At 39.7% G+C, this 26,865-nt stretch overlaps 1 protein-coding gene across 3 annotated transcripts in view; it reads left to right on the top strand.

The window, feature by feature from the left end:
• The first annotated feature begins 209 nt into the window (after positions 1–209).
• Positions 210–26,865, top strand: part of FOXJ3 (forkhead box J3) — a 155,423-nt gene continuing 128,767 nt past the window's right edge. For 2 of the 3 annotated variants that reach the window (XM_059138306.1, XM_059138303.1), the window contains exons 1-2: positions 210–360; positions 24,278–24,338. In XM_059138306.1, the coding sequence (XP_058994289.1) occupies positions 24,295–24,338 (44 nt within the window). In that variant the 5' untranslated portion in view covers positions 210–360; positions 24,278–24,294. The remainder of the gene's footprint in view (positions 361–24,277; positions 24,339–26,865) is intronic. The other variant, XM_059138304.1, reaches the window with a different exon arrangement.

The raw sequence follows: 26,865 nt of genomic DNA, 5'->3' as shown, positions 1-26,865 counted from the left end.
GGGTTGCGCTGAGGGAGCTACCCCGGCGTCCCAGGGCACTACTTGTCCCAGCGGAGGGATCCCGCGCGCGTTGCCGCGGCCTTGTCCGCGAAGGGGAGGGGACGCCGCCGACGCCGTGCTGGTGGCGCAGCGACGTCGCGGGAGGCGGGGGCGACGGCGGGGGCGGGAGGGGAGCGGGTCGGGAAGTAGTTCCGGGTGCGCGGCCCCGGATGTTGGCTGCTCCCGCTGCCGCCGCCGCTTTCGGCGCTGCTCGGGGCCTCGGCCGCTCGCACCAGGCGCCGTTGGGACCTTTCCCGGGAGGCGGAGACGCACGCAGCGGCCGGGGGCTCGGCCGGGCCGTCCCGGCCTGCGCAGCCTGAGGTGAGTGTCCGCCGCCGGGGCGGCGGGGTCGAGGCGGCGGGCGGGCGAGGAGGCGGGGCTGGGGCATCTCCCGGGACAGAGGCAGGGGCTGCCCTCCGCGAGACGCCCTCTCCTTTCTCGGCCGTGGCCGCGGTGCGGGGTGGGCGGCGGGCGGGGCAGGGGGCCCGCGTCCCGGCTGGGGCCTGGCGGGCGGCGAGGGCTGGGTCCCTCCCTCCCCCGCGGCGTTTCTTCCTCAGCTGCTGCTGCCCCTCAGCCGGGAAGCGGCGGCTCCGCGCCTCCCGCCCCTCCCCCAGGCAGGCCCCGGGGGAGTCAGACGGGGTTCCCGGGGGCGCCGAGTCCGAGGACAGCGGCGGGCTCCTCCTCTCCGTGACCTGCCCGTTGGCCTGGGCTGGCCCCCTACCTCGGCACGATGCAGCTTCTTCCCTTCAAGCTTGGGGTGTTTTTCGGCCGGCGAGGCGGGCAGTACCTCCGGCCTCGGGGGAGCCCTTCGGGATGAGGCCCGCGCGAGGGGCCTCCGTTCCCACCCACCCTGACGCTGTGTCCTCTGCCGGCATTGGGGCAGAGGCAGCCGTTCCATGCGGACGTGTTGCTGTCCTGTGTGTGTTGCATCCTGCCCACGTGGTAGGGTGTCTCCCCCCCCTTCCCCCTCCATTTTTTGCAGCTGGTGAGGAGGGAGGTTTACGCGGTGGTTTTCCTCTGTGATTTCCTCCCGTGGCGTGGAAGGTGTTAGGGGGCAGTTTGCTTTGCTGAGGCCGACTGTTGGTTAGCTGGGGAGAAGCAGGAGTTGTACTCTCTGAAATTGAGACCAGCAGGGGACATGGCAGGGCTTAGTGTCATAGACATCGTTCCTCCTCTGCTTTTAGCTCTTCTCGTTCTTTTCTCTGTTGTTTGATCCAAAAGAGTGTGCTCTAGCTGCCGATGCACTGAGGTGTGTAGTTCCACTTCTCCGTTCTACTTTTCGTGTGTTTGGCTGGCAGAGGTTTTTCTTTTCTGTGTTGTGCGGTTCACGTCTCTGTTGCTTCTAGTGGGATTCCTGAATGAAATGAGTTGGGCCGGCCCGGGAGTTAGCGTCTGGTGGGCATCTTTTTTTGTCTTTTCCTGACCTGTATTTTTTTTTTTTTTTTCTTCTATTTTGCCTCCCAGTGAAAGGAGTGCATGTTATGGAAGTATTGCATGCATGGCTCTTTACTTGGAACGCGGTACTAGAGAGTTTCACTGAGTCACTTATTTTGTGGGAGCTCTTTTATTTCACTTTTCCTCTTTTTCTGTTGAGTATCTTTGCGCTACTCTGTTTTTCGAAGCTGGTTTTGAAACGTGTTTTGGGTAGTTTCTTTCCTTAATGTCTGTTCCAGGTTAAGGTTTCCAGCTTCCTGTGTTTCGCTCTTGTGTGAGCACAGATTGCTTGCTCCTTTAACAGGGAGCAGGCTGCAGTAGCAAGTGAGAGAAGCCTTATACCTCCTAGAGCATAACAAATATTTAAAGGAAAACAGTAACTCCCTTCATTTTTCTGTTTGGGTGGCATATATATGGATGTGATTGAATTTTTTAAGGTTTTTTTGTTTGTTTGTTTTTAAATTGTAAACTTGAGAATTTTTGTTTTCCTTTTGTGTCTCTTGGAGTTGAGGTGAATCTTGTTACTGGTTTTTGTGATACTGGGAACTTTTCATACTTTTATGAGGTACTTGTTGGCTGGGGTCAGGACATGTTTATTTTGGTTCATTAGTTTGCGTGAAATAAAATCTCACTATTTTGAAGTCACTTTTTAGATTCCAAGTTGGCTAGCATGCTCACTTTTTAATGATTTGTCTTTTGCATTGTATGTTCCCTTTGAGTGTATATATATTTATACTTTTTGTGTGGTGCGGTTGTTCATATATTCTCCCATGCAAAATAAAGATACTGAAGTACAGATTCTATCTGTTTTCATCATGCTGAGTATGGGTGGGGCAGTGGAAAATAGAGACTGTTTTTCTGATGTATTCTGAAACATATTTTTTCAGTAAGTCAGTCAGCATTTGTATACTTTTGCAAAATACTGCGCTGTGTGTGAAGTAGTCTGTATGAAGAGACACAAGGAATAAAATATGTGGTCTCTACAAATGCTTCAACTTCTTCCGGGAAACAACACATAACATCCATATTCATAAATTACCAAGCAACATCATACTCCTGGTTGGGATGACAATGCAGCCAACCTGAAAGGTGTAAGCGAGATTTGCAAAAGATAGGCATTTTTAGAGGAGCCGAGATGTATTCCAGGAGAGTGAGGGAGTATTTACAGAGGTAAAGAAGTGACAGCGTATAAAAAGATAAAGCAAGGGATACCTTGGCTCAGGTGGTAAAGCGTCTGTGTTCAGCTCAGGTCATGATCCCAGGGTCCTGGGATTTAGTCCTGCAGGGGGCTCCTTACTTAGCAGGGAGCCTGCTTCTCTTGCTGCCTGCTGTTCCCCCTGCTTGTACTCTCTTTCTCTCTGACAAGTAAATTAAATCCTTTAAAAAAAAAGATGCAGGAAGTAGGTTGACCTGCACAGAGAATCTAGATTGGTGAATAGTAATAAATGAATTCAGGATTGGTGAGTAGGTGTTGGTGGAGGACCTATCTAGGATGTAGGGTTTATTTAGTTTGATGGGGTACCATTTTGGGTTTTAAAGACTGGGAGTAAGAGAATGCATATAGTCCCTGACAAAGGTTTTTGTATTATCTGAGTGTTCTGGAGTGAAGAGACTGACTAGAATGGTCTTGGAGAATTTTATGAGTAAGATCAGAGTCCGGCATAAGGTAATGACTGTGGGAATAAAATAATAGCTAATATTTATTGAGTGTCTCCTGCATGCCAGGCATTGTTGTAAGCTCTTTACATGTATTTATCTCAAAATCTCCACCAAGTTCTTACTATTCCCATAAAGAAACTGAGTTACAGAGAGGTTAAGTAACTTGCCCCAAATCCCACAGAGAGTAAGCTGCAGAGTGAGGATTTGAACCCAGGCAGTCTCATCTTTGAGCTTTTTGCATTAATCTTTAAATTGAACTGTCCTGAGGAAGAAGCATAGGATATGTAAGAAGATGTATGTGTGAGTAAAGATTAATTTGAGCTTAGTGATGATTGTGGACAAAGGGAAGAAAACAAAAAAGCATTAAAAGATAAAAGCCTAGAGTCCTGGGAGGATGACTGATAAGAGGAAATTAGGAAAGTATCACTGTGAAGGGAAATGAGCTAAGATTGGTTATGGGCAACATTAGATAGGGTTCAATCAGTTTTTCTATAGTAGGCTAGTTTTCTGCCAGTTCTGACGGCTTTTCTCCTTGCTGGCTTGACTGGAAATGAAGACTAGTGTAAGCAAAACAATTAGAAAAACAGATCTATTCAGAAGAAAAAAATGTACCCCACATTGCAAAGCCACATAGAAATAGCATAGGAATTATTTTGGTTGAGCCACACTGCTGCTTGCCAGCCTCAGTGAAGACAATGAAAAATTGACTAGAGTACGATTGAAGTATCAGTACATTGTTATAGGATTAATAGAGATAAAAATGTAGATTTTTCACTGATCAGGGCTGTGTAGATGGTAGTAAAAAACAGGTGAGTAGATGAGTGATAGGAAGTTAGTAGTATGATGGTGAAAGAGCTTTGAGGTTTGGAATTTGGGGTGACATTATAGAATAACAGGTAAACATTCTGAGAAGAACCAGGAAGTGTATCAGTGCTATTATAGAAGCCAAAGATAGGAGAGGCACTGGGGTTGATAGTATCTGAGGTAGTCTGGGAGTTCAGAAATAATCATCATGATGGAAAGACTATTTAGGATTGGGAAGTGATTTTTAACCTAGAATTTTGAAAGGAAGGATAAGAATAGATATCACATTTGTTCTCCATGGAAAGATCTGTAGAGACATTATGGTTTGGGATGGTTAAAAAAAATTTTTTTTATGATTTATTTATTTATTTTAGGGGTTATGGAGAGGGAGAGAAAGTCTCAAGGAGACTCTGCTAGGCGGGGAGACTGATGCAAGCCTCCATCTCCCAACCTGAGATCACGACTTGAGCTGAAACCAAGAATCAGACTCTTAAGCGAATGTACCACCCAGGTACCCCTGGTGTGGTAATTTTAAGTATTTTCTCCTAATTCTTCCACCAGTCTTTTTTGTCTACGTGTCAGAACTACTCAAATATCAGGAAACTCACTTTTTTTTCTGTAAGAAAGAAACAAATATATTCTAAAGCCAGTAATTTTATACTTTAATGGTTCTCACAAACTTTTTCTCTTACTCTTTTTTCAAAGTTTTTTTGAGGTATAATTTACATACTGTATAGTTCATTCATTTGAAGTATATGGTTCAACAGTTTTTAGTAAATTAAGTTGTACATCCATCACCACAATCACATTTAGTCATTTCATCATCCCCCCCAAAATATACCCTGTTCTGGATATTTCATATAAATGGAATCATATACAATATGGTCTTTTGTGTCTTAGCATAGTGTTTCAAGAATTATCCATCTTGAGCTTTGTATCAGTATCTCATCCTTTTTTATTGCTGAAGCATACTACCTTTTATTTACCCATTCATTAGTTGGATATTTGGGTTTCTTATTCTTGTAAAAAGCCTTTCCCTTACTTCATCTTAGTCCTCACCCTGTGAATTTCACTCCTCCTATGGCTTTTCTTTTAGATTGTAACCTCTGCTATGCATTCTGCTAGGCTTTGGGAATTAAAAATGTGTAAGACGTGGCCCTTGAACATTCATGTAGTATTTATGGTTTACATAAATTTTCTCATACATCATCTCATTTTGTATCATAACAGTCCTGTGATGTGGGCAAAGCATTTTTTAAAATGAGCAACTTGAAGTTTAGGTTAGGTGACTTGCCCAAGATTGTACATCTAAATCAGTAATGGAGCTATTGGTTCTCCTTAGTCCATGTTCATTGCTATTTCTACTACTTCCTGCTAGTGTTCTAAGTTAAAGGATTCCTATGTGAATTTCTGGGTAATTGGAGGGGCTGGGAAGTCTCCTTACTTAGTGAATCAGTAATTTTTAATGTCTAATCTTCGGGACTTAAAATGAATGTGTGTGTGTTTGTGTATTTTTTTTTGTGTGTGTGTGTTTGTGTATTTTTAACCAGATTCTGTTACTTCTGTGCTCTGTGATTTAGATAAGTGATTTCATATTCCTGCCTTTTCTTCAGAACATCAATGAGTATTTATGTGGTGATGATAGTGGCATTTTCTGAAGCCTTAATATGGGTCCAAAAGTATTCTGAGTATTTAACATTCATTATTCATATATTCCTCATAACAACTCGAACAGGTAGATTTTATTATTATCAATTTTACAGACACGGAGAGGAAACAGGCACAGAGAGATTAAGTAGCTTGTCTGAGGTTCTATAGCTAGGGATGGAAAGAGGCAGGATTTGAATGCCTGTAGTCTATTTTCAGAACTCAGTGGCTGTTAATCACTACATTGTACTGCTTACTGGGCTATGAGTTAATAGAGGGTAATATTTCAAGTAAGGGCATGACAAGGATATGAAGATTGGATTTTGAGTGTGTTGGGAAGCAAATAGCAAAATTAAAGTTGACATTGTGTCCACATATTTTAAAACTGAACTGGGTATCAGCATTGTACAGAGATACGTCTTGTTTGTTTTCAGGTAAACTTTTTGTTTGTCCTTCCTAATAGCCTTTCAACTCAGAAGTTGCATTGTTTTCAGTGCTTTTCACTGTTGGCTTTGTTATGCACTTAAGCTTTCCACATTGCCACTGTTCAGGAACCTTGGCTTGAGATAGCCAAAGCTCACTTTTACCTTTCCTCAGCCTTCTTATAACTGAATTTTTGTTTTCCATTATGGACAGTTAGTGTTTCAGTCCTAGGTAGAGATACTGTCCTCCTTCACTTGAAAACTCAGAAAACACCACAGTGGCATTTTATAACTGTCAAAAGATTTGATCATCTTAATTGGCATAATTGGATTTTAGTGCACAAATAACAAGAACCAAAGCACAGTGTTTTGGTTAAAGAGATTGACTTATACTGAAATTGGAAAAGGCATCTGCTATACAGGATTTTGGATTTAATAGAATTTGTTATAACCAGATCAGCAAAGCATTATTACTGTGGACCATCTGTTGGGATATGGAAATAGCTTTGTTATATGGAACCAGATGTTGTGTTTATATTTATAACAATGGTATTCTATTTATTTTAAGTAGCCTTTTGTAGTTAGGTACCTTCAGTTTCTATTCTGCTTAACATACCAACTGATAACTTGAGAATGTGATGTCTTTCAAAATGGTTACTACTTTCTTATAGAATTGAGGATTTTATTCTGAAACGGAAAGAAGTGGCACTTATATATGGTGTCAAACTTTTGTCCTGTAACAAGATAAAATATAGGATAAATAAGAATATGACTTAATTAGGACCATATTCAATAAGAACTCTTACTTTGACACATTTAATAAGCATAGATTCTGATAGTTACTAAACCACTCTGGTTGCTTTAAGATTTTAGCATAAATCTGAAGTGATTTTGTTTTGGTATAATCAGACCTACATTGGCACTGCCCTGTCAGACTTATTTCCCATCATCAGTGGGTGAAGTAGTCTGTAATGGACTCATGCTTATGGAATGCAATAAGAGGAACTGTTCTCAGAACATAATCTTAGAGGTCTCTCTTCTGAATTGAATGCTAATAGTTTAGGGGTGGGGAAAATCCTTGCGTGGGAGTTTTCAGAGAGAGTCTCTATAACTTTGCATGTTGGCTCTCTTAGTTCATTTGGGCTGCTATAACAAAATACCACAGATGGGTAGCTTAGAAGTAACAAAAATTTATTGCTCACAATTGTGGAGGCTGGAAAGTCTAGGAACAAGGCACTAGGATTGTTGCCTTTTGGTGAAGGCCTTACAGCTGGCACCTTAGCATGTGGAAGGTGCAAGGGAGCCTTCTGGAGCCTCTTTTATGGGAGACTAATCCCATTCATAAAGGCTCTACCATCATGATCTAAGCATCTCCCAAAGACCTACTTCCTAATACCATCATTTGGGGTTTAGGATTTCAGCGTGTGGGTTTTTGGGGGAGGGGCAGAAACATCAAACTGCAGCATAGCTTTGGCTATGTAGAGAGGATCATGAAGAGTTGGGTCACACATGGGAGAGGGTCACAGAACAGTTGGTCCATTTTTTCAGGATGATCCTATATTTGAAGGAGACTACCCAGTAAACTTTTAGCTAAACTCTTCTGGATTACAGAGCTAAAAGCTGTAAAGGAATTTACCTACTGGACAGCGTCCTGCCCAGTGGTATAGTGATATCAAGGAAATAAGATTGATCTGAATCATACAGTGCTGATGTTACCTTATTAGAGATCTCAGAAGTTGGGCTTGGAATTTTTTTTTTAAAATATTTTTTGTTTGACACAAAGCAAGAGCGAGAGAGGGAAAAGCAGGCCAGCTGAGCAGGGGGGCTTGATTCCAGGACCCTGAGGTCATGACCTGATCTCAGGGCAGACGCCTAATGACTGAGTCACCCAGGCACTCCAGGTTTGGAATTTTTCTTAAAGTAGAGATCTGTCCTTATTGAATGTTGACACAGATTTGTGAGGGAAATGGATGGGGGGGGGTGGGCAGACTGTAAGAACTCACTAATAATTTCATACTGCTTACAGAGAGATTGGACTGAGGGGAGTGCAATATGGTAAAAATAAGTTACTGTTAAGATCCTAGATTTTGGTTGGTGGGTACATGGGTGCTTATTAAATTTGTTAAAAAATGACTAAAATTTCTGTGGCTTGGCCGTAGAACTTTGGGAAATAGACACAACAGTCAAATATGCTGTAGTCAGGAGCAGGTTAACTGTCATTGTAGGAGATGAATAATATATAGCATAAGTTTCTGCTAGTGTGGTTGGGTCTGCTAATCTATAACATGCTCTCCCTGTCTACCCTATGTAAGGAGGTCTTGATGGTATTGTCGCGCTAAGCGTATACATGGTAATCACCATTGGAAAAGGGATTTTGTTTATGTGGGGAAGTCGTGTTTTATATTGTTTATTATAGGGGACGTGTGTTTTGGGAAAATAACCATTTTATATTTGAGTAATACTTTTTGAAAAGCATTTTTTCTGATCTGTTCAGTGTTGGACCCTCCCAACAGCCCAGTAATAGACATGGTGCGGCAAGTAGTATGCCTACCGACAAATGGAGAAAATGAGATACAAGCTAAGACTTAGTATTACTCAAGTTGTTCAGTAGCACCAAAATAGGAACCAAGATCGTGCATTCTGTTTCTGGTCTTGTACTCTTTATAGGAAACTGACTAAGGTTTTATGAAGAATATGCTTTGGATTTTTGAGGTAGAAATTAAAGGCTATGGACCCCAAAGGACCTTGGCTGCTTGGAGCAGAACTTGTGATACTATCAGACTAAGGGACATAAAACTATTGAGAACAACTTCTTGCCTTGTTAAATTTGGGTTCATTTCCAGTCATTGGATGTATTTTTACTTGAGTCTGCTTTCTTTGCCTTTGTAGAATTCTGGAGGCATGGAGGAGACAGACTCAGAAGGGATACTTTTAAGAATTAGAAAATTGCAGATTTGGTCTTATGTTATGGAAGTACACATCTATAACATGTAGACTCTTAAGAAAATGTACCTGGAACACGAATCTACTGAGGGAGCTAGGGTTACTGTCATAGTGTGAGTCTGTTGTTTCTTGCCCAGTGGGTAGGAAGAATGATAGTATGTATATAAAGAAGTTACAACTGCATAGAAAAAAAAACTGTGAAAGAAAGCATCATAGTAGGTAGTCTTTATTTTCTCCTTTGAACCCATTTTATGTTTTCTGAGTTCTCTACAGTGAGCTTATACCATTTTTATAATCAGGAAAATTAAACATGTATGAAAATTTAGAATGAGAATTTAGAAAAATGTGAATCATAACACTTTGGAAGAGCAGTTTAAACACTTGGTATTGGGACGCTTGGATGGCTCAGTTGCTTAAGCGTGGGCCTTGGGCTTAGGTCATGATCTCAGGGTTCTGGGATTGAGTCCTGCGTCGGGCTCCTTGCTCAGCATGGAGCCTGCTTCTCCCCCTCTCTGCTTCTCCCTGCTTGTGCTCACTCACTCTCTCACTCTCTCTGATAAATAAGTAAATAAAATCTTAAAAAAAAAAATCCTTGGTGCTATCAAAGTATTTTGCTTTCTGGGCAGTTACAGTAACAAATACGTTTGATAATTGTTTCATTATAATCTATTGGTCAAATTGTGTGTGTAATAAGTGTTTTGGATTTTTCTTTGCATTAGAATTTGGTCATTTAGCTCTCCTGATTAAGGAATTAATTTTAGTTCCCTAGAAGCAACCAAGACCTTAGGTTTACTTTAGTAATTATTTATCAATAAGTGACCTAAAAATAGCATACCAGTTTATAAAGAAAACTAGACTTAAGATCTACTTTTATGCTGCCATATCATTGGCAGGTTTCAAATAATAAAAACCATTTGTGGTTTTTTTTTTTTTTTAAGATTTTATTTATTTAGTAGGCAGAGAGGCAGGCAGAGAGAGAGGGGGAAACAGGTTCCCTGCTGAACAGAGAGCCTGATGTGGGGCTCGATCCCAGGACCTGGGATCATGACCTGAGCCGAAGGCAGAGGCTTTAACCCACTGAGTCACCCAGGTGCCCCTATTCGTGGTTTTTTAAGATAGTTTTCATCCAGGGACGTTGGACTCATTAATTTCTCTCACTTGTTTGCTCATTTATTCACCATTTGCTGTGTCCTGGGCACTGTACTAAAAGCCAGGGACACAAGTGAAAGACAGGGTCCTTGCCAGCGAGGACTACAGCTTTTAGTTTGGGAGAGACACTGCAGAGGTAATCTGTGGCATGTGGAGGTATTCTGGAATTTCTTCTGTTTTCTGGTTAACTAAAAAGGCAGAGTGGCTAGCTTTGTTTTTTGAAGAACTTAATGTATTTAGTGGTGTCAGTAGATGGCTTTAAGAGAAGCTAATGGCTTCATAGTTAATTCTCTGCCTGCAAAATATTCAAAATCATTTATCTAAAGAATTTCTTTATCTAAGGAACATTTCTTATTGAGGTAAATGACCTAGCATTCAGATTTTCTTTGGGAGCAACCTTATATTTACTCTTTCAGGATAGAGACTGCATCTTCTTTTTATTTATCCTCTATATTTAACACTTAAAAGACATTAACGGGCATATTATATATTTACTGTAGTTGTAAATGAAAGGATATTTCATGTTTAATATATTTTTTAAAGATTTTATTTATTTATCTGACAGATCACAAGTAGGCAGAGAGGCAGGCAGAGAGAGAGAGAGGAGGAAGCAGGCTCCCTGTTGAGCAGAGAGCATGATGCGGGGCTCAGTCCCAGGACCCCGGGATTATGACCTGAGCCGAAGGCAGAGGCTTTAACCCACTGAGCCACCCAGGCACCCCTCATGTTTAATTTTAAGAACTTTTTTGGAAAGATTTTTGGAGAGCTCGAGCATGTGCTCAGGAAGGGTAGAAGGGAAGGGAGAAAGATTCTAAAGCAGACTCCACACTGAGTGGGGAGCCGACTTGGGGCTCAGTCCAATGACCACTGTGAAATCATGGCCCGAACCAAAACCAAGAGTTGGATGCTTAACTGACTGAGCCACCCAGGTTCTCTTAGAATTTTAATATTGTTACAAATACATTGTTTTGAAAGTTTCCTTTTGTCTGATATGGTGAGAAGTACAGTAGTTCCTAAATTTAAGAGTTAATCATTCAGGCCAGCGAGATTTCCCACTAAAGCACTTGATGCGTACTTACTTGGCTACTCTTAGAACGCCCGTAGTCACAGATACCTATAAGATAGACTGTCATTAGCTCTAATTGAGGTAAAATTTCCTTTAAGTTCATCTCTTTCTTCATCCTCTGTGGAACAGTAGAGACCCAGTTTGTGTTCTTTATCAAGATAATCCTTCAAATATTTCAGTGATTATTCATTCAGCAAATACTTCTAGAACACCTGTGTGTGCAAGACACTGTTCTGGGCATCACGAGAGATGTGAAGGTAATTAAGAGGAGTAGTCTGTTCACAGAGAGCTGATACAGAGAAAGAGCCACCAGCTTGTTGAAAAGGAAGTTTTGCTTATGATCAGGAAAGCTTTGTGGAGATAATGTTTGAATTAAGATTAGTGGTGGACCTTCTAGGCCTGCAGCATAATAAACCCAGAGATATGGAGCACAGTGCAAGTTAGAGGGGTAGCAAGAAACAGAGGATACTCTGTTTCACAAAGTACCCTCCAGAATATTAAAATATTCATTGTATCCCCAGCTTGTGGAGGAATGTTTGGCCAATAATTGGGGCTTGGTGAATTTTTGTTGAATGAATGAATAAATGGTTCCTTTTGGGAAATACTGAATATCTTTCCTGAATAATGGTAAAGCACTTGAGGATATTGAACCCTTTGATAACTCTGTTAGAAAAGTGTTTATCTCAGATTTATCTGACAATGGAATGCCTGTTAATGACTCTTGAAATCCTCTGGAAAGTACTACACCAGGGGTCTCTATGGTTGAGGTGACAGGGAAGGCTGGGAAATGTTTTCTTCTCCACACTAAACACACCTACTTTTTTCAGACATTCTGCACTTGACATTTGGCTTCTAAACTTGTCACTAGTCTGATATTTCTCCCTGCAAGCATTCTAGCTTGTAAGTGTTTTTAAAATGTGATGCTGGAAACAGAGCTCAATACTCCAGTTGTGAACTAACTAGTAAAGAGTGCATGGGGCTGTTACCCTCCTTGATCTGGGTACTATGCTTCTAGTGAAGTTTAAGATTGTATTTTGTTTCTTTTTAGCAGCTGAGTCACTCTCTTGGCTCATATTTAGTTCTCATATTAATTTACAAGAAGTTCTTTGAATAGATTCAGAGAGATTTCTTATTAGTAGAGCTAACAAATGAATGCTGGTTTTCATCTGATTGAGTCTAGGCTGTTTTCTTCAGAAATACTAGTCATTCTTAAGCTTCCTGAAATCAGAGAAAGAAAAGAAAAAGAATTAATTGTACGGTGCTGGACTTGACCAAGTAACAGGAAAGTCTGCAAGTGCACTGCTGAGTATTTGTAAAAGCAGATAACATATAATGAATCCCCATATACCCATCACAGATTTGACCATTATTAAGCTGTTTGCCACATATGCCTCAACCCTCTTTAAGTATTTAATTTTTAAAATTAAAAAAAATTTTTTTTTAAATTTTTTTTACTTATTTGAGAGAGAGGGAGAGAGAAAGAGAGAATGAGCCAGGGAGGAGGAGAAGAGGCTGAGGGACAGCAGACTCCTTGCTGAGCAGGGAGCCTGATGCAGCACTTGATCCCAGGACCCTGGGATCATGACCTGAGTAGAAGGCAGATGCTTAATGTACTGAGCCGCCCCCCCCCCCCCCCCCCCGGTTAGTTTGACATACCTGGCCCACTAAGAGCCAGTAGTCCAATGTTAAGAGACAGACGCATACAAAATAATACAAAGCAGATTTTTTTGCTTTCCCATGTCATGCCTTGATTGTTCCCCCATTGTGCCCCCCCCCCCCCAAAATGCTGCCAGGGGAATCTTAACCCATTATTGTAGTCATGTATTGATGAGACCCCCAGTTGATTCCCTCTTGAATCAACCTAAATTATACTGTTTTTGCTTGGTACTCAGTCTTCCCACTACCTCCCACCTTTACCTAATGTGGAACTCAAGGCACAACCTTTTTTTTTCTTTTAAAGATTTATTTATTTTTTTTGAAAGCGAGAGAGAGAGGGGGAGAGAACACAGCAGGGGAAGAGGGAGAAGGAGAAGCAGGCTTCTTGCTGAGAAGAGGGCTTGATATGGGGCTCGATTCCAGGACCCTGGGACTGTGACCTGAGCAGATGGCAGACACTTAACAACTGAGCCACCCAGGCACCACCCCCCCCCTTTTTTAAAAACCAAATTTATACAATTGTGCAGAATTTTCATTTTTCAAACAATTTATTGACATTTTGAGAGAAGTCTTTTTCTGTGTAATACTGGGAAGGTTTTTGTTTGTTTTTAAGATTTTATTTATTTATTTGAGAGAGAGAGGAAGAGAAAGGGAGGGAGGGAGAGCATGAGAGGGGAGAAGGTCAGAGGGAGAAGCAGACTCCCCTCGAAGCTGGGAACTGGATGTGTGGGACTCTGTCCAGGACTCCAGAATCATGACCTGAGCTGAAGGCAGTTGCTTAACACCCAGGCACCCTGTTTGTTTTTAAAGATTTTTTTTTTATCGAATAGAGAGAGTGAGAGAGAGGGGGAGAGAGCGTGAGCATGGGGGAGGGCAGAGGGAGAGGGAAAAGCCGACTTGAGCCCGGGACTTCTCCCAGAACCCTGGGATCATTATCTGAGCTGAAGGAGAATACCTAACCAACTGGGCCACCCAGGTGCTCTTTTGTTTTGTTTCTTTCTGTCTGTCTGTCTGTCTTTCTTTTTAAAGATTTTATTTATTTGAGAGAGAACGAAGTTTAATAAGTACTTATGGAGAGTATTGGCACGTATGCCAGTGGGCCTATTCTTGCTGCGTTCAACCTTCTCAGAATCAGCCAAAGCTTTTGCCAGTTAAAAGTAAATAATCCAGATCTAAGTCTTTTTTCCTCTTACCTCAGAAGCCTCCTTAAAAAAAAGCCCATTTAGTGGTCTGAATCACAGATGACAGATAACGTGGTTTGCATGTGGCCACTTCCCCATCACTTTGTCCATGGCAAACTACTAATTACTGGTTGTTTTTAGACGTGATCTCCTCAGTGTAGCCCTTCAGGTAGCTATTACCTATTGAGCATAGTTGGTAAATGATATGAAACCTTTCTGCTATCCTTGTCCTAAACCAGTAGTTCCTGAATTAAGTTGTGTATCAGAGTCACCTGAGATACTTTATTTAGCAGATTCCGTAGGTTTCACCCTAGACTCTTGAGTCAGGATTTTTGGGAACAGGGCAGCTCTAGCAGTGGGATACTGTAGCCTCCCATCTTTTGCAATACAGCATGACATTCCTCTGGTAATCAGTACATTCTGATGTGTTCAGTTTACTTTTCAGGGATATTGTAGGATCTCTTGCTTTGAATTACACCAGGCAAAGCACATGAATCAAATGACCAAGATAAAGATACAGGATCCAGAGAGGTGGCATCTTGGCTTTCTAAATATAACTGAGTTTAAATTTAAAGCCTCAAAACCCTTCAGCCCTCTGAAGGCTTATTCTCTCTATTTAGTGAATACCTTTAAAAGTTTAAAATAGAAGAGTTCAGCATTTTTGTAGTGAACAGTCTTTTGAATTTTTCTTATTTCATGTAAATTCAGTAGAAGTGACAAGCATATAATATGATTTAGTTTCACATATTTTTGTCAGATTTTCCATAAAAACTAAGCTATAAATTGGGAAAAAGTTCTTTATTAGACCACGTCATATGATTTTGGTACCAGAAATTGTGGTTAAGTTATTGAGCAAAGTAGGGAGACTGAAGCTTCAGGATTATCCAGTGAGTTAATGACAGACCTAGAAGTAGAATCTTGTGTTACTTGCTTAGGTTATGATTTGGTTTGAAGAGGGTGGCCTGTGATCTGTTTATATAAATTGCAGGAAGTAAGGTTTGGGGTTTGGAAGAATCTATAGTTCTCTGATGTTTGGCCAAGAAGCTCCTCTCCCTCCACATTTACCACCTGTTCGATTGACACCCGACCTAAACTATGAAGGGGAAGGAGGCAGTTAGTTTAGACTCTTCAGTGTTAAAACAGTCTTAAAAAGCTAAAGCTGATTGCTTGGCATGCATTTTTCATCTTCCGTTATTAGAGAATAACCTGGGTTTGGTTTTGTTTTAGGAGGAGAGAGGTATAACCTAAGTAGTTGATTTGTAGATACTGGTAGAATGTTTTTCTGTAGAATTTTATATAGAATTTTTTTAATGACCCACAAGCGTTATTAAATATGTTTAATTAATAGGTGGTGGAAATAGTGGAACTCAACAGAAAAGAAACTTTATTGAACCACTAATGGTTCAGGGGGTTATAGATTTGAAGATACTGCTGTAGTAACATTGCTTTCTGGTGAAGTCATTACTTTTACTCTCCCTTTCCTGGTCCAGTTTGGGGGTGGGGCTGGCTCCTGTGGCACTACTGAGGGAAGAAGCAGGAACTTAACAAGAACATTTGTGTGATGGAGCTCTAAACTTGCTCTTTTTTTTTTTTTTCTTAAAGCTTTATTGAGATAGAATTCATATGCTGTACAGTTCACCTATTTTAAGTGTGAAATTTAGTGTTTTTTAATGTATTCAGAGGGTTGTGTAACCATTACTGCAGTCTAATTTTAGAACATTTTTCTCTCTCTGAAAGAAACCCCATCCATACCCAGTCAGTCCCCTTTACTTCCCCACTCCTCAGACTCTAAGAAACTAATCTAATTTAATGTAACTATTAATCCGTGGTCTGACTACTAATATAAATTTGCCTGTTTTGGACATTTGATATAAATGGAATTGTGTAGTCTTGTGACTGGGTTCTTTCACTTAGCATGTTTTCAGGGGTCATGTTGTAGCATATATTATCCCTTTTTTATTATTAACTATTCCACTGTATGGATATAGTACAACTTATTTATCTATTCATCAGCTAGTGGCATTTGGATCGTTTTCACTTTTTTCTTTTTTTAAGATTTTATTTATTTATTTGACAGAGATCACAAGTAGGCAGGGAGGCTGTCAGGGGCGGTAGGAAGGGGCAGGCTCCCTGCTGAGCAGAGAGAGCCCCATGCGGTGGCTGGATCCCAGGACCCCTGAGATCATGACCTGAGCTGAAGGCAGAGGCTTAACCCACTGAGCCACCCAGGTGCTCCTTACGTTTTTCCCGTTATTTAATGTTGCTGTGAACATTTGTTTATAGATTTTTGTGTGGATGAATGTTTTCATTTCTTCTATATAGACTCTTGGAGTAGAATGGCTGTGTCATATGGTAACTCTGTTTAACTTTTTAGTAAACTGCTTAACTTTCTGAAGTGGTTACACTGTTACATTTCCACTAGCAATATATAAGTTTCAGTTTCTCCATACCTTTGCAGGAGTTGTTATTGTCTGTTTTTTTAATTATAGTTATCCTAGTGGGTATGAAGTGGTATCTCATTGTGGTTTTGATTTGCATTTCCCTGATGACTAATCTTTTCATGTGCTTATTGGACATATGTAGATCTTAGTAACTTTTATCTTTGCCCAGTTTTTGCAGTCAAATGCTGTACCCATGAGCTGTATCTCCAGATCTTTCCCCACTTTTAAATTGGGTTATCTTTTTTTTTTTTTTTTTTTTTTTTAAGATTTTATTCATTTATTTGACAGACATAGAACACAAGTAGGCAGAGAGGCAGGCAGAGAGAGAGAGAGAGAAGCAGGCTCTGCACTGAGCAGAGAGCCTGATGCGGGGCTCGATCCCAGGACCCTGGGATCATGACCTGAGCCAAAGGCAGAGGCTTTAACCCACTGAGCCACCCAGGGGCCCCGGGTTATCTTTTTATTATTGAGTTTTAAGAATTCTTCATATAGTCTGGATACTTAACTTGCTCTTCTAACTACAGATTGGTCCTAAATTATTTGCCTTGAGGTAGGGAGAAGTATTTGATGGGTGCAAAGACTGTATTTAAAAGGTTTGGTGAGGGGGCACCTGGGTGGCTCAGTGGGTTAAAGCCTCTGCCTTTGGCTCAGGTCATGATCGCAGGGTCCTGGGATCGAGCCCTGCATCATGCTCTCTGCTCGGCAGGGACCCTGCTTCCTCCTCTCTCTTTGCCTGTTTCTCTGCCTACTTGTGATCTCTGTCAAATAAATCAATAATCTAAAAAAAAAAAAAAAAAAAAAAAGAGGTTTGGTGAGTTTTCCATCAAATCTTGCTCTTATTTATTTATTTATTTATTTTTTTAAAAAAGATTTTATTTATTTATTTGACAGAGAGAAATTACAAGTACACTGAGAGGCAGGCAGAGAGAGAGACAAGGAAGCAGGCTTCCTGCTGAGCAGAGAGCCCGATCCGGGACTCGATCCCAGGACCCTGAGATCATGACCTGAGCTGAAGGCAGCGGCTTAACCCACTGAGCCACCCAGGCGCCCCAAATCTTGCTCTTATTTAAAGTGTACTCTTGGGATGCCTGGGTGACTCAGTTGGTTAAGCAGCTGCCTTCGGCTCAGGTCATGATTCCGGCATCCGGGGATTGAGTCCCACATCGGGCTCCTTGCTGAGCAGGAAGCCTGCTTCTCCCTCTGCCTCTGCCTGCCACTCTGTCTGCCTGTGCTCACTCTTCTGACCAAAAAAAAAAAAAAAAAAAGTGTACTCTTTTTCAGCTCTTAAGGAACCTGGTTTACTCATATATTGACAAACATGACAGCTAACCATATGTCAGATTTTGGGGGTGTAACTGAATGAAACAGACATTTATCTGTATTCCAGTGGAGGAGAACCAGACAGTAAAACAGAAGTCATATTGTTGGTGACAAGAGTTGTGAAGAAGAAATCAGAGTAATGGGATACAGTCTGATGAACATTCCAACATATTCTTCACCTTCTTTGATTTCTTAATATGTTCCTCTCTGCTTGACCTTATTGCATTTCCTATTTCTTTTCTTTTTTTTTTCTTTTCTTTTTTTTCCTTTCTTTCTTTCTTTCTTTTTTTTTTTAACAGAAAACATCTATAATTTATTAAAAATTGCACGAGCACCAACGTGAAGACAGACTTTTCTCTCTGGTGCCTATGTTTCTTTCACCTGGTGTATGTTTGGGTTCTATCCTGAGAACTAGAGATCCCTCACTGTACCAAAGAAGGCCCAGAAGTTCTAGAGTGGTACAAGTGATCATGAAGTGTCCTGGGCAAAGGCCAGGAAACAATGATCTTGACCACTATACAGCCTGACGCCACATTTATAATGAAAAATACCTATAATGAAAAATGCCTTTCATGGGGCACTGGGGTGGCTCAGTTGGTCAAGCCCTATTTATTTTCATTTTATACAATTTGTAGCTAAATCTCTATTTCCCTACCCTGGTTCTTATTCCTTTGCAGTCTGTTTTTTTGCTTTCACTAGGACACAAAACACACCCTCTGTACTGTCAATGATCTTCTAATAAAAGCCAATATTCTTTTTTCACTGTGTTTCTATTTTAATCGACATTTTGCCTTTCTGTGCATTAAATCATTTGTAGCCATCTCCAGTACAATTTTCTTAAGTTATTTTTTATTTTAAACTAGTTCCTCTTCTCTTAATTATCTACTAGAGCCCTCCAAAGTTTAAGTTTGGCCTCTCATCTTCCATTAATTCTCCCTTGGTGAACTGATCATTCTCACATGATTTTAATTGCTTTCTGAGAGCATAGGACTCTCGGATCTCACCTTTTAGCTCAAGCTGTGCCACTGCCTTTAGGTATAGCTAGTTGAGGTAAGATGAGTAGGTGATTGCTGCTCACTCAGCAGGATTCTTTTCCCCTTACTCCTTCCTATGGTAGATTTCTTCTGTTCTGGCTGATTAAGACAGGTTATTTCTTTGACTGCTTTAATAATTACCTGTGACTAATGGTGTAACAAGTCATAGTGCTCAGTTAAGTAAGATGAGTCAAAGGGGTTGTTCCTTCATGGATACGAGTGAATTTTATACTCTCAAGTCTTTTGAAAGACAGGTCTAAGTTCAGAAGTTTAAAAAGAAAAAAAAAAAAAGGAATAGTTTCTGACTCTAGTCCTCTAGTCCTGTAGCCTTTATTTTCAACCAGCTTATAGTTCTTTTTCTAATATTATGCAGATGTTTTCATTCAAACTGTGGTCCCTGAAACTGAGGCATGGATCTTCTCTTTTGTGGAAAGAAGGGAATTAAGCCTTAGAGAAGTTTAACAGTATACCTAATTTCATAATTGGGATTCCAGTCTAGGTCTTGACTCAAGGTCATGAATGTTGCTAAGTTCTTTGTAAACTATAAAGCAGCATATTCCTGTGTTGGTTGGAGAGAGGAGAATAAGAATTAAATAAGAATTACTTGGGAGCTGGGCACCTGAGTGGCTCAATGGGTTAAAGCCTCTGCCTTTGGCTCAGGTCATGATCCCAGGGTCCTGGGATCAAGACCTGCATTGGGCTCTCTGCTCAACAGAGAGCTGCTTCCCTTCTTCTCTGCCTGCCTCTCTGCCTACTTGTGATCTCTGTCAAATAAATAAGTAAAATCTTTAAAAAAAAAAAAATCTTACTTGGGAGCTTTTTCAAAATACTTTGTCCCATTTCACCTCCTGCTCCCAAATAATACATTATTATACTACTTTTAGTTTGTTAAACATCTGCTTCCTAAATGTAAATAGTTTATAAGTTTATAACTTTTATTTTTTTAAAAATTTTCAAGCCTCCCATGGGGCTTAGAACTCACAACCCTGAGATCAAGAGTCGCATACTTACCTGACTAAGCCGGCCAGGTGCCCCTGTAACTCAGTTTAATATACCCTTGAAGACTGCTTGTATTACTAAAAGGAATTCCATATTCTTATGTTGGTGATGGTGTATAGGACAGTTGCTTCTACTGGAGCATATTCATCATTGAGTAACTGGTTTTTAGTACCCATATTCTGGTTGTGCCATTTTACACAAACTTTCTTATATGTTGGATTTTAAAGGATTTGGAGAAAATTCTACAAGGTGCTTTTTGCACCAACTCAAACTGTATAAATTATGGATATAATTGAATGAGTTAATATAATTATTCAACTATAGTTGGCTTCAGAAGTGTGAGTTTGTAATTCAGAGGACACTGAGACTTTCCCGACTGAACTGTGAACTTTAGCCTTCTTTTGTGAGATTTCCATGTTGCTGGTCATGTATTTGTTGGGTAGGGAGAAGATTGGCAGATGTTTGTTCTTTCAGTTAACCAGCCTGGGGTTCACCATTTAGGAGCAGTAGTCAAGATTAAAAATGGAGAAACCTGAAACTAAGGCATTGAGGCTAAAGCAGATTAGAAAGATAACTGGGAGCTAGAGTTGGTAGTAAATGGTAAATAGTTGGGGGTCCTAAGGGTTTTGATGTCTGGGGGACTCAAAATATAAGATCCTTTTCTGTTACCTAAGTTCTGAACTGAAGAATTTAACAAGAACCAACAGATGAAAAAATATTACTACTTTTAAAATTATTTTTTAATTGAGATACAGATCCACATACTGTAAAGTTTATCATTTTAAGGCATGTAATTTGGTTTTATACTGAAGGTTTTTTTTAAGATTTTTATTTAGGGATGCCTGGGTGGCTCAGTTGGTTGGGCCTTTGGCTCAGGTCATAATCCTGGGGTCCTGGGATCAAGTCCCATATAAGGTTCCTTGCTTGGCAGGGAGACTGCTTCTCCCTCTGTCTGCCATTCCCCCTGCTTGTGCTTGTTCACTGATTTTCTCTAAGAGATAAGTGAATAAAATCTTTAAAGAAAAACTATTTGTTTATTTGTGAGACAGAGTGAGCACAAGTTGGGGGAAGAGCAGAGGGAGAGGGACAAGCACACTCTGCTGAGTGTGGAGCCAAATGTAGGGCTTGATCCCACAACATGGAGATCATGACTGAGCTGAAACCAAGAGTCAGATGCTCAGTTCACTGAGCCACCCAGGTGCCCCTTAGTAAGTGTTTTTGTACAACTGTCACTGCTATCTAGTGCCAGAACACTTTAATCATTCCAGAAAAAAACTCATAGAAATCACTCGCTGTCCCCCCATCTTTTGGTTACTACTAATCAATTTTCCAAATATCTGTCTGTGTCTGACATCTTTCACTTAGCATGAGGCTTTCAAGGTTCAGCTATGGTGTAGCATGTAACAGGACTCATTCCTTTTTATGGCTGAATAATAATATTGTATATTATGGATAGTGTGCATATATGCCACATTTTGTGTATTCATTCATAAGGTTTTTTTTTTTTAAGATTTTATTTATTTATTTGACAGAGATTACAAGTAGGCAGAGAAGCAGGCAGAGGGGGAGGGGGAAGCAGGCTCCTCACTGAGCAGATAGCCCGATTCAGGGCTTTATCTCAGGACCCCAGGATCATGACCTGAGCTGAAGGCAGAGAGGCTTTAACCCACTGAGCCACCCAGAAGGCCCTCCATTCATAAGTTTAACATTCGATTTTATTCAACTTTTTGGCCATTTATAAATCCTACTGCTATGAACATTTATGTGCAAGTTTTTGTGACCATAGGTTTTAAATTCTCCTGGGTATGCACATACACACACATGTATACACAGACACATGTGTGTGTAGGATTGAGTTGCTGGATAATATGGTAGCTTTTGGAGGAGTTCTCTTTGTTTTTGCTGAAGCTGATATTGTAGAATATAGATTGTGATTTAGATTTAAAAGTCAAATGGGCTAACTCACTCTCCACATTCTCTTATCCCCACCGTTCCACTCTAGACCGTGGGCCAGCCCTCCTGATATGTAGATTGTCAGGGTCAGCAGAGCAGGTGCATCCAGATCAGTGCCTGTAGAGTCCTGATGTAGGTCCTGAGTTAGCTCTACCCAGTAACCAAGTTACTTACCTCTTTGATGAGGAGTGGCCTAAGAGCCTAGGAGTGTTTAGAGAAGTCATTCCTCATAGAAATCAAGGATTGGAAAGAAGTGTTCTATTTTAACAAGGGCAAAGGAAGGAGTTAGGCTAGAAGACCATTCTTAGATAAGAGGACTGTGTCATTTTATGATAGTAAATACATTAAAGAAGATGATGAATTTTGTTTTGGAATGATAGATTTGGGTTTTCCAAGATGGAATGTTAGATATTTATGTTTGGAGATTGATTCCTGTTAGAGACACAAATTTGAGATTCATACAGGTAATTGAAATAGGAGTAGTTAAATCACCCATAAAGTAAAGCAGTAAAGTGTCTAGTAATTAAGTAATCACCATATCTGGAAATCTTTTTGAGGTTTTGATTCTGCAAACTGATGTTTCAGCTATATCTTTCTCTGAGTGCCTTGTTTCCTTCTGGGTTTTGTGATTTTTGATTGTTAATTAATTTACTTATTTTTATTTTTAAAGTTTATTTTTTAAGATTTTTATTAGAAAGCACTCATGTGAGAGAGCATAAGCAGGAAGGAGAAGAGTAAGCAGGCTCCCCACAAGCAGGGAGCCCACTATGGGGCTCAGTCCCAGGACCCTGGGATTTTGACCTGAGCTGAAGGCAACTGACTGAGTCACCCAGGCACCCATGAAGTTATTTATTTTGGTACCAGATAGTGAGAATAATTCTAGGCCTAGATCAAAGGCAGATTCCCCAGAGGACTTGATTTGTTTTCTCAAGGATGGGTGGGGAATACTACCATTCTAGGACTACCGTAAACAGAATTCTAAGTATGAATCTTTTAAAACCGTAATCTAGGTGAGAGTCAGCTTATGGTTATGAATATTGGGGGGATACTGTTTTACTGCAATCATTGTCCCATCCCCTTGTTGGCACTCAGTGGCCAAGGTTAAGAAACATTTTTCCTTGCTATCTCTTGGGTAACACCTGGACTTTGCCTTTTGAACCTTGAGCCCCATTGGTCTTTTGAGCCCAAGCTGAAATTCATAGGGTTTGGCAAAATGCCTTGAAGGTGAATGAAAGCTGGTTTCAGTACCCTGCATACTTATTTATTAGTTTCTCTGTTATATATAGTTTTTGGCCTTGATCAGATGTTATTTTTCTTCAGGGTTATTGATTAATTTATAAAGACTAAGAGATTTTATCCAGTGTTTGTAATTTACAGTGACATGTTGATTAAGCTATCTATTCTGTCATTCTAGCAGAAGTAGAAGTGCCTTGTCTCTCTCATGTGCGTGCAGGAGAATTCATTCAGCTTCTAGATTAAAGTTTATAAACTTAGGACAGAATCTGATGTTTTGTTTGGTCCACATAGTATTTAGAAAAGAAAAATCAGGAGATTTCAAATAAAATTTTGTGTATCTTGCTTCTTCTGAAAAATTGATTCTTAGAATATTGGGTTTGTAATCCTGCTTAGCAGCAGTTAGCTGGAACAGGACTAGTAGCCGATCCATCCCCTTCAGTAAGAACATGTTTTTTTTAGTTGTACAGTCTCCATCATTTGCACAGTATATGCATATATATGTGCTTATGCCCATTCCAACTTCTCTCATTCATGTTACGTGTAGACAGTTGTGGATCATCCCTGTGCCAGGTATTAGTGCTTAATAGACCATTTTACATTTGTTCATTGATTTATTTAATTCTAGTAACAAACCTGCAATTTGTCCCTAATGAGTAAATAAAATTATATAGGCAGTATTTATTGCCAAGTTACAGATGAAGAATTTGAGGTTCAGTGAGGTTACATAAATTCTTCAAGGTCTCGTAGTGTCATAGTTGAATTTGAAGCTATAGCTTTTTATTCAAAATTCCTTCTGTTTGAATGCTATTTTTAACTTTCTTTTAAACAATGGAACTGTTCTTCACATGAAGTCTTAGTGAATTCTGGTATATAAAATCAATAAAGGTAGCACTGTTTTGATTGAAGAGTAGGTGAGGTAGGGGACAATTATGTGGGAATGGGAACCTGCATACTAACTCTTTTGTCTCCTTTAGGCACTTCTCCCGGATCAGTAGGATTTTGCTAAATAGTTGGGACACACTCTCTGTATAACAAGCATAACAATTTGTTAAATTTTATGAGTTTTCAGCACTTTTGGGTATTACAGTTATAGTGTTACCTATTTCTCCTATGCCTCCTGTTATGTCTGTCTTCAGTATAATTCCTCTTACTGTTTGATATCATTTTTGATTCAGATTATGGTGAATCTTTTAGCCTTCTATTTCTTTTCAGAGTGTTTTAATTAGAAATGAATCTTATTTATAGTTTAGCTTACTTTCGAGCTTCTGATAACTAACTCTTCTTTACTTTTCAGATTTTCTTTGTGGCCAGATGGGTTTGTATGGACAGGCTTGTCCATCTGTAACTTCGTTAAGGTGAGTGCTATTTTTTCTTTATTGGGACGTGTAACGTTTTAAAAGTTATTCAAGGTGAGGTTCATAATAAAATACTGTTTGTTTTGTTGGGTGGTGCGATTTGATGGATTGGGAGATATTTTTGCCTGCAGAGAAATTTGTGGTAATGGGATTTGGATTTTAATTTCCACTTAGTTCTTGTATATGGAATAATAAAATTTTTGTACTTCATTTCTTTCTAAAAATTTTCTGCTCTCTACTTGTTTTAATTAGAAAATACACAGTAAATTTTACTGCTTTTGTAGCAGATTAAATAAGACTTGGTGCTAGTTTTTATCTCTTTCTAAATGATGATATAAACATGATACCTAGATTATCCTCATTTACAGTAAATAAGTAAAGCTTAAAAAGTAGGAACTAAATTGTATACAGCCCAGTAGTCTTAGATTTTTTTGAAGTTGCTAAATCTTCTCTACAAATTAAATCTTACATGAAATCCTGTGAATAAAACAGATAAACACAGGACTTTTCTGCTTGCTTATTAGGCTTTCATGTTCTATCCTCACAATTGCCCGTGAGGGATTGTTGCAGTTTCCAGGGCATGGTTTGAGAAAATAACTTAAATTTAATCTGTTAATTGAAATCTTTCAGACTAGAACATGAAGTGTTGATGGCAGTATCTACTGATTACATGTAACTGCTGCAGCTAGGTGCATGTTGAGCACCTAATGTGTTGTTAGGCACTATTCTAAATGCCAGGACTGTAGCAGTGAACATAACAGATAAAAATCCTATAATCATGGAGCTGCATTCTGGTGAAGGGACAATTAAACAAGAAATATCTGTTAGTCTATATGGTGCCAAAGGGAGCACAAGAAGTATGTTAGTGACAGTGATGAGGCTAAGGTGAAGAATAAAATAGAGAAGAGGAATGGGAAACACAGGGGTTTATGTTATTTTAGCCAAGGAAATCTTTACTGAAATGGTGACATTTGAAAACCTGAAAGAGTAATGGACTCTTCCATTTTGGGTTTGTGGACTATGAACATTCCAGGCAGAAGGAATCCAGGAAACGATAAGGCAGGAGACTTGCCTTATGTATTGGAGGAACAATGAGAAAGTCAATATGGCTAGAACAGAGTAAGTGATGAAGAGAGAGTTGGGATTACCCAGTTTTAGAGGGCAGAAGATCGAGGAGGGATAGAAAGTTGTTAGAGCCATGAATGTGAAGTCAAGGAATCGTAATGCTTGAAAGCAATTCTGGTTGTCTAGAATGCCAGAGAAGAAAAATGAATATGCATTTTTAAATACTTTTAGCAGGCAGAGGCTGGTTATCTTTTGTCCTCAGTAGAAAAGCTTTTACTTTGTGTCATTATGGCACTTCTTTCCCTGAGAATGTGTCTCCAGCTTATTATGGAAATAGATGGAGAGATGGCTTTTCTACTTTGCTAGACTCCATGTATCCTCTGTCCCTAACTCCAAACAAGGGACAGCTATATAGCTCTGAAAAGAACCTATTTAAAAAAAAAAATGACTACCATTATTTTTTTAATTCTAAACCTGCTGTGGAGCTAATTGACTTAATAGTGATTACTGCTCAGTATGATGGGAAGAGTCATTTTACCCCACCCTTTTTTTTTTTTTTTAAATATTTAAATCTTTGGATATGGTTACATTGGGACATTTTGCAGACTTTCATCTACTGATTAGACTTCCTTAAAGATTTTTTAGTTGTGGGATATGCTGAAATAATGCTATACTAAAGTCATTGAGATTTTAAACTTCTTTGAGTATGTTTAGATTTAAGCTTATACGTGACATGGGGTTAGGAATAATGTATATCTAGCTTTTGTGCTTGGTAGAAGTTACAGAATTGGAAGGGATGATGAAAGAAAAGAGATAACCATAACTTCTTTGATAATTTGTAACTTATAATTCTTGTGCATATTATTCTAGAATCAAAATTTTTTGTGCATAAAGCTATACAGTTAGCATTTAACTAGTACTCTGTGGTGTCTGAGTTAGGTTATTTAGTATTCTTACATACATCTTTTAGTTCTGTAATATTCTGTATGGTCCATCTTTATAAAGCATAGAGTTACTATTCTTAAATGTGTGGGTAGAAAACCATTGTTTGTCACTGCCTTTTTTTTTTTTTTTTTTTTGTTAACTAGAAGCAAGCATTGAGTTTGATATAAGGAAGAGGAGAAAAGAATGGCTATTTTTTTGATGGTGGTGGTGGGGGAGAAACCTGGATTACTTGAAACCACAATAAATTTTAGTCTACTTTCCCATAGTCTTCCCCAAACCAGAAATGGCCTCCCCAACAACACTGTCCAAATAGGAATAGAGCTAGAACTCTTAAGCCCACTGACAAATGCTTGTTTGCCATACCTCTGTTGTATGTACTGCCTTTATATCTTGTGTTACAATATCTGTATGTCCGCAAAATGGCTAGATTGAAAATATGAAGTATATGAACTGGTGGGGAACTGAATTTGTGGCTGGGAATGAGAAATGGGTAGGCAGGTAGGGATTTGTAGGCATA

The sequence above is a fragment of the Mustela lutreola genome, chromosome 10 (assembly GCF_030435805.1).
Source record: "Mustela lutreola isolate mMusLut2 chromosome 10, mMusLut2.pri, whole genome shotgun sequence".
In the NCBI taxonomy this organism is placed as follows: Eukaryota; Metazoa; Chordata; class Mammalia; order Carnivora; family Mustelidae; genus Mustela; species Mustela lutreola.
This window is presented reverse-complemented; position numbering and strand designations above follow the sequence as displayed.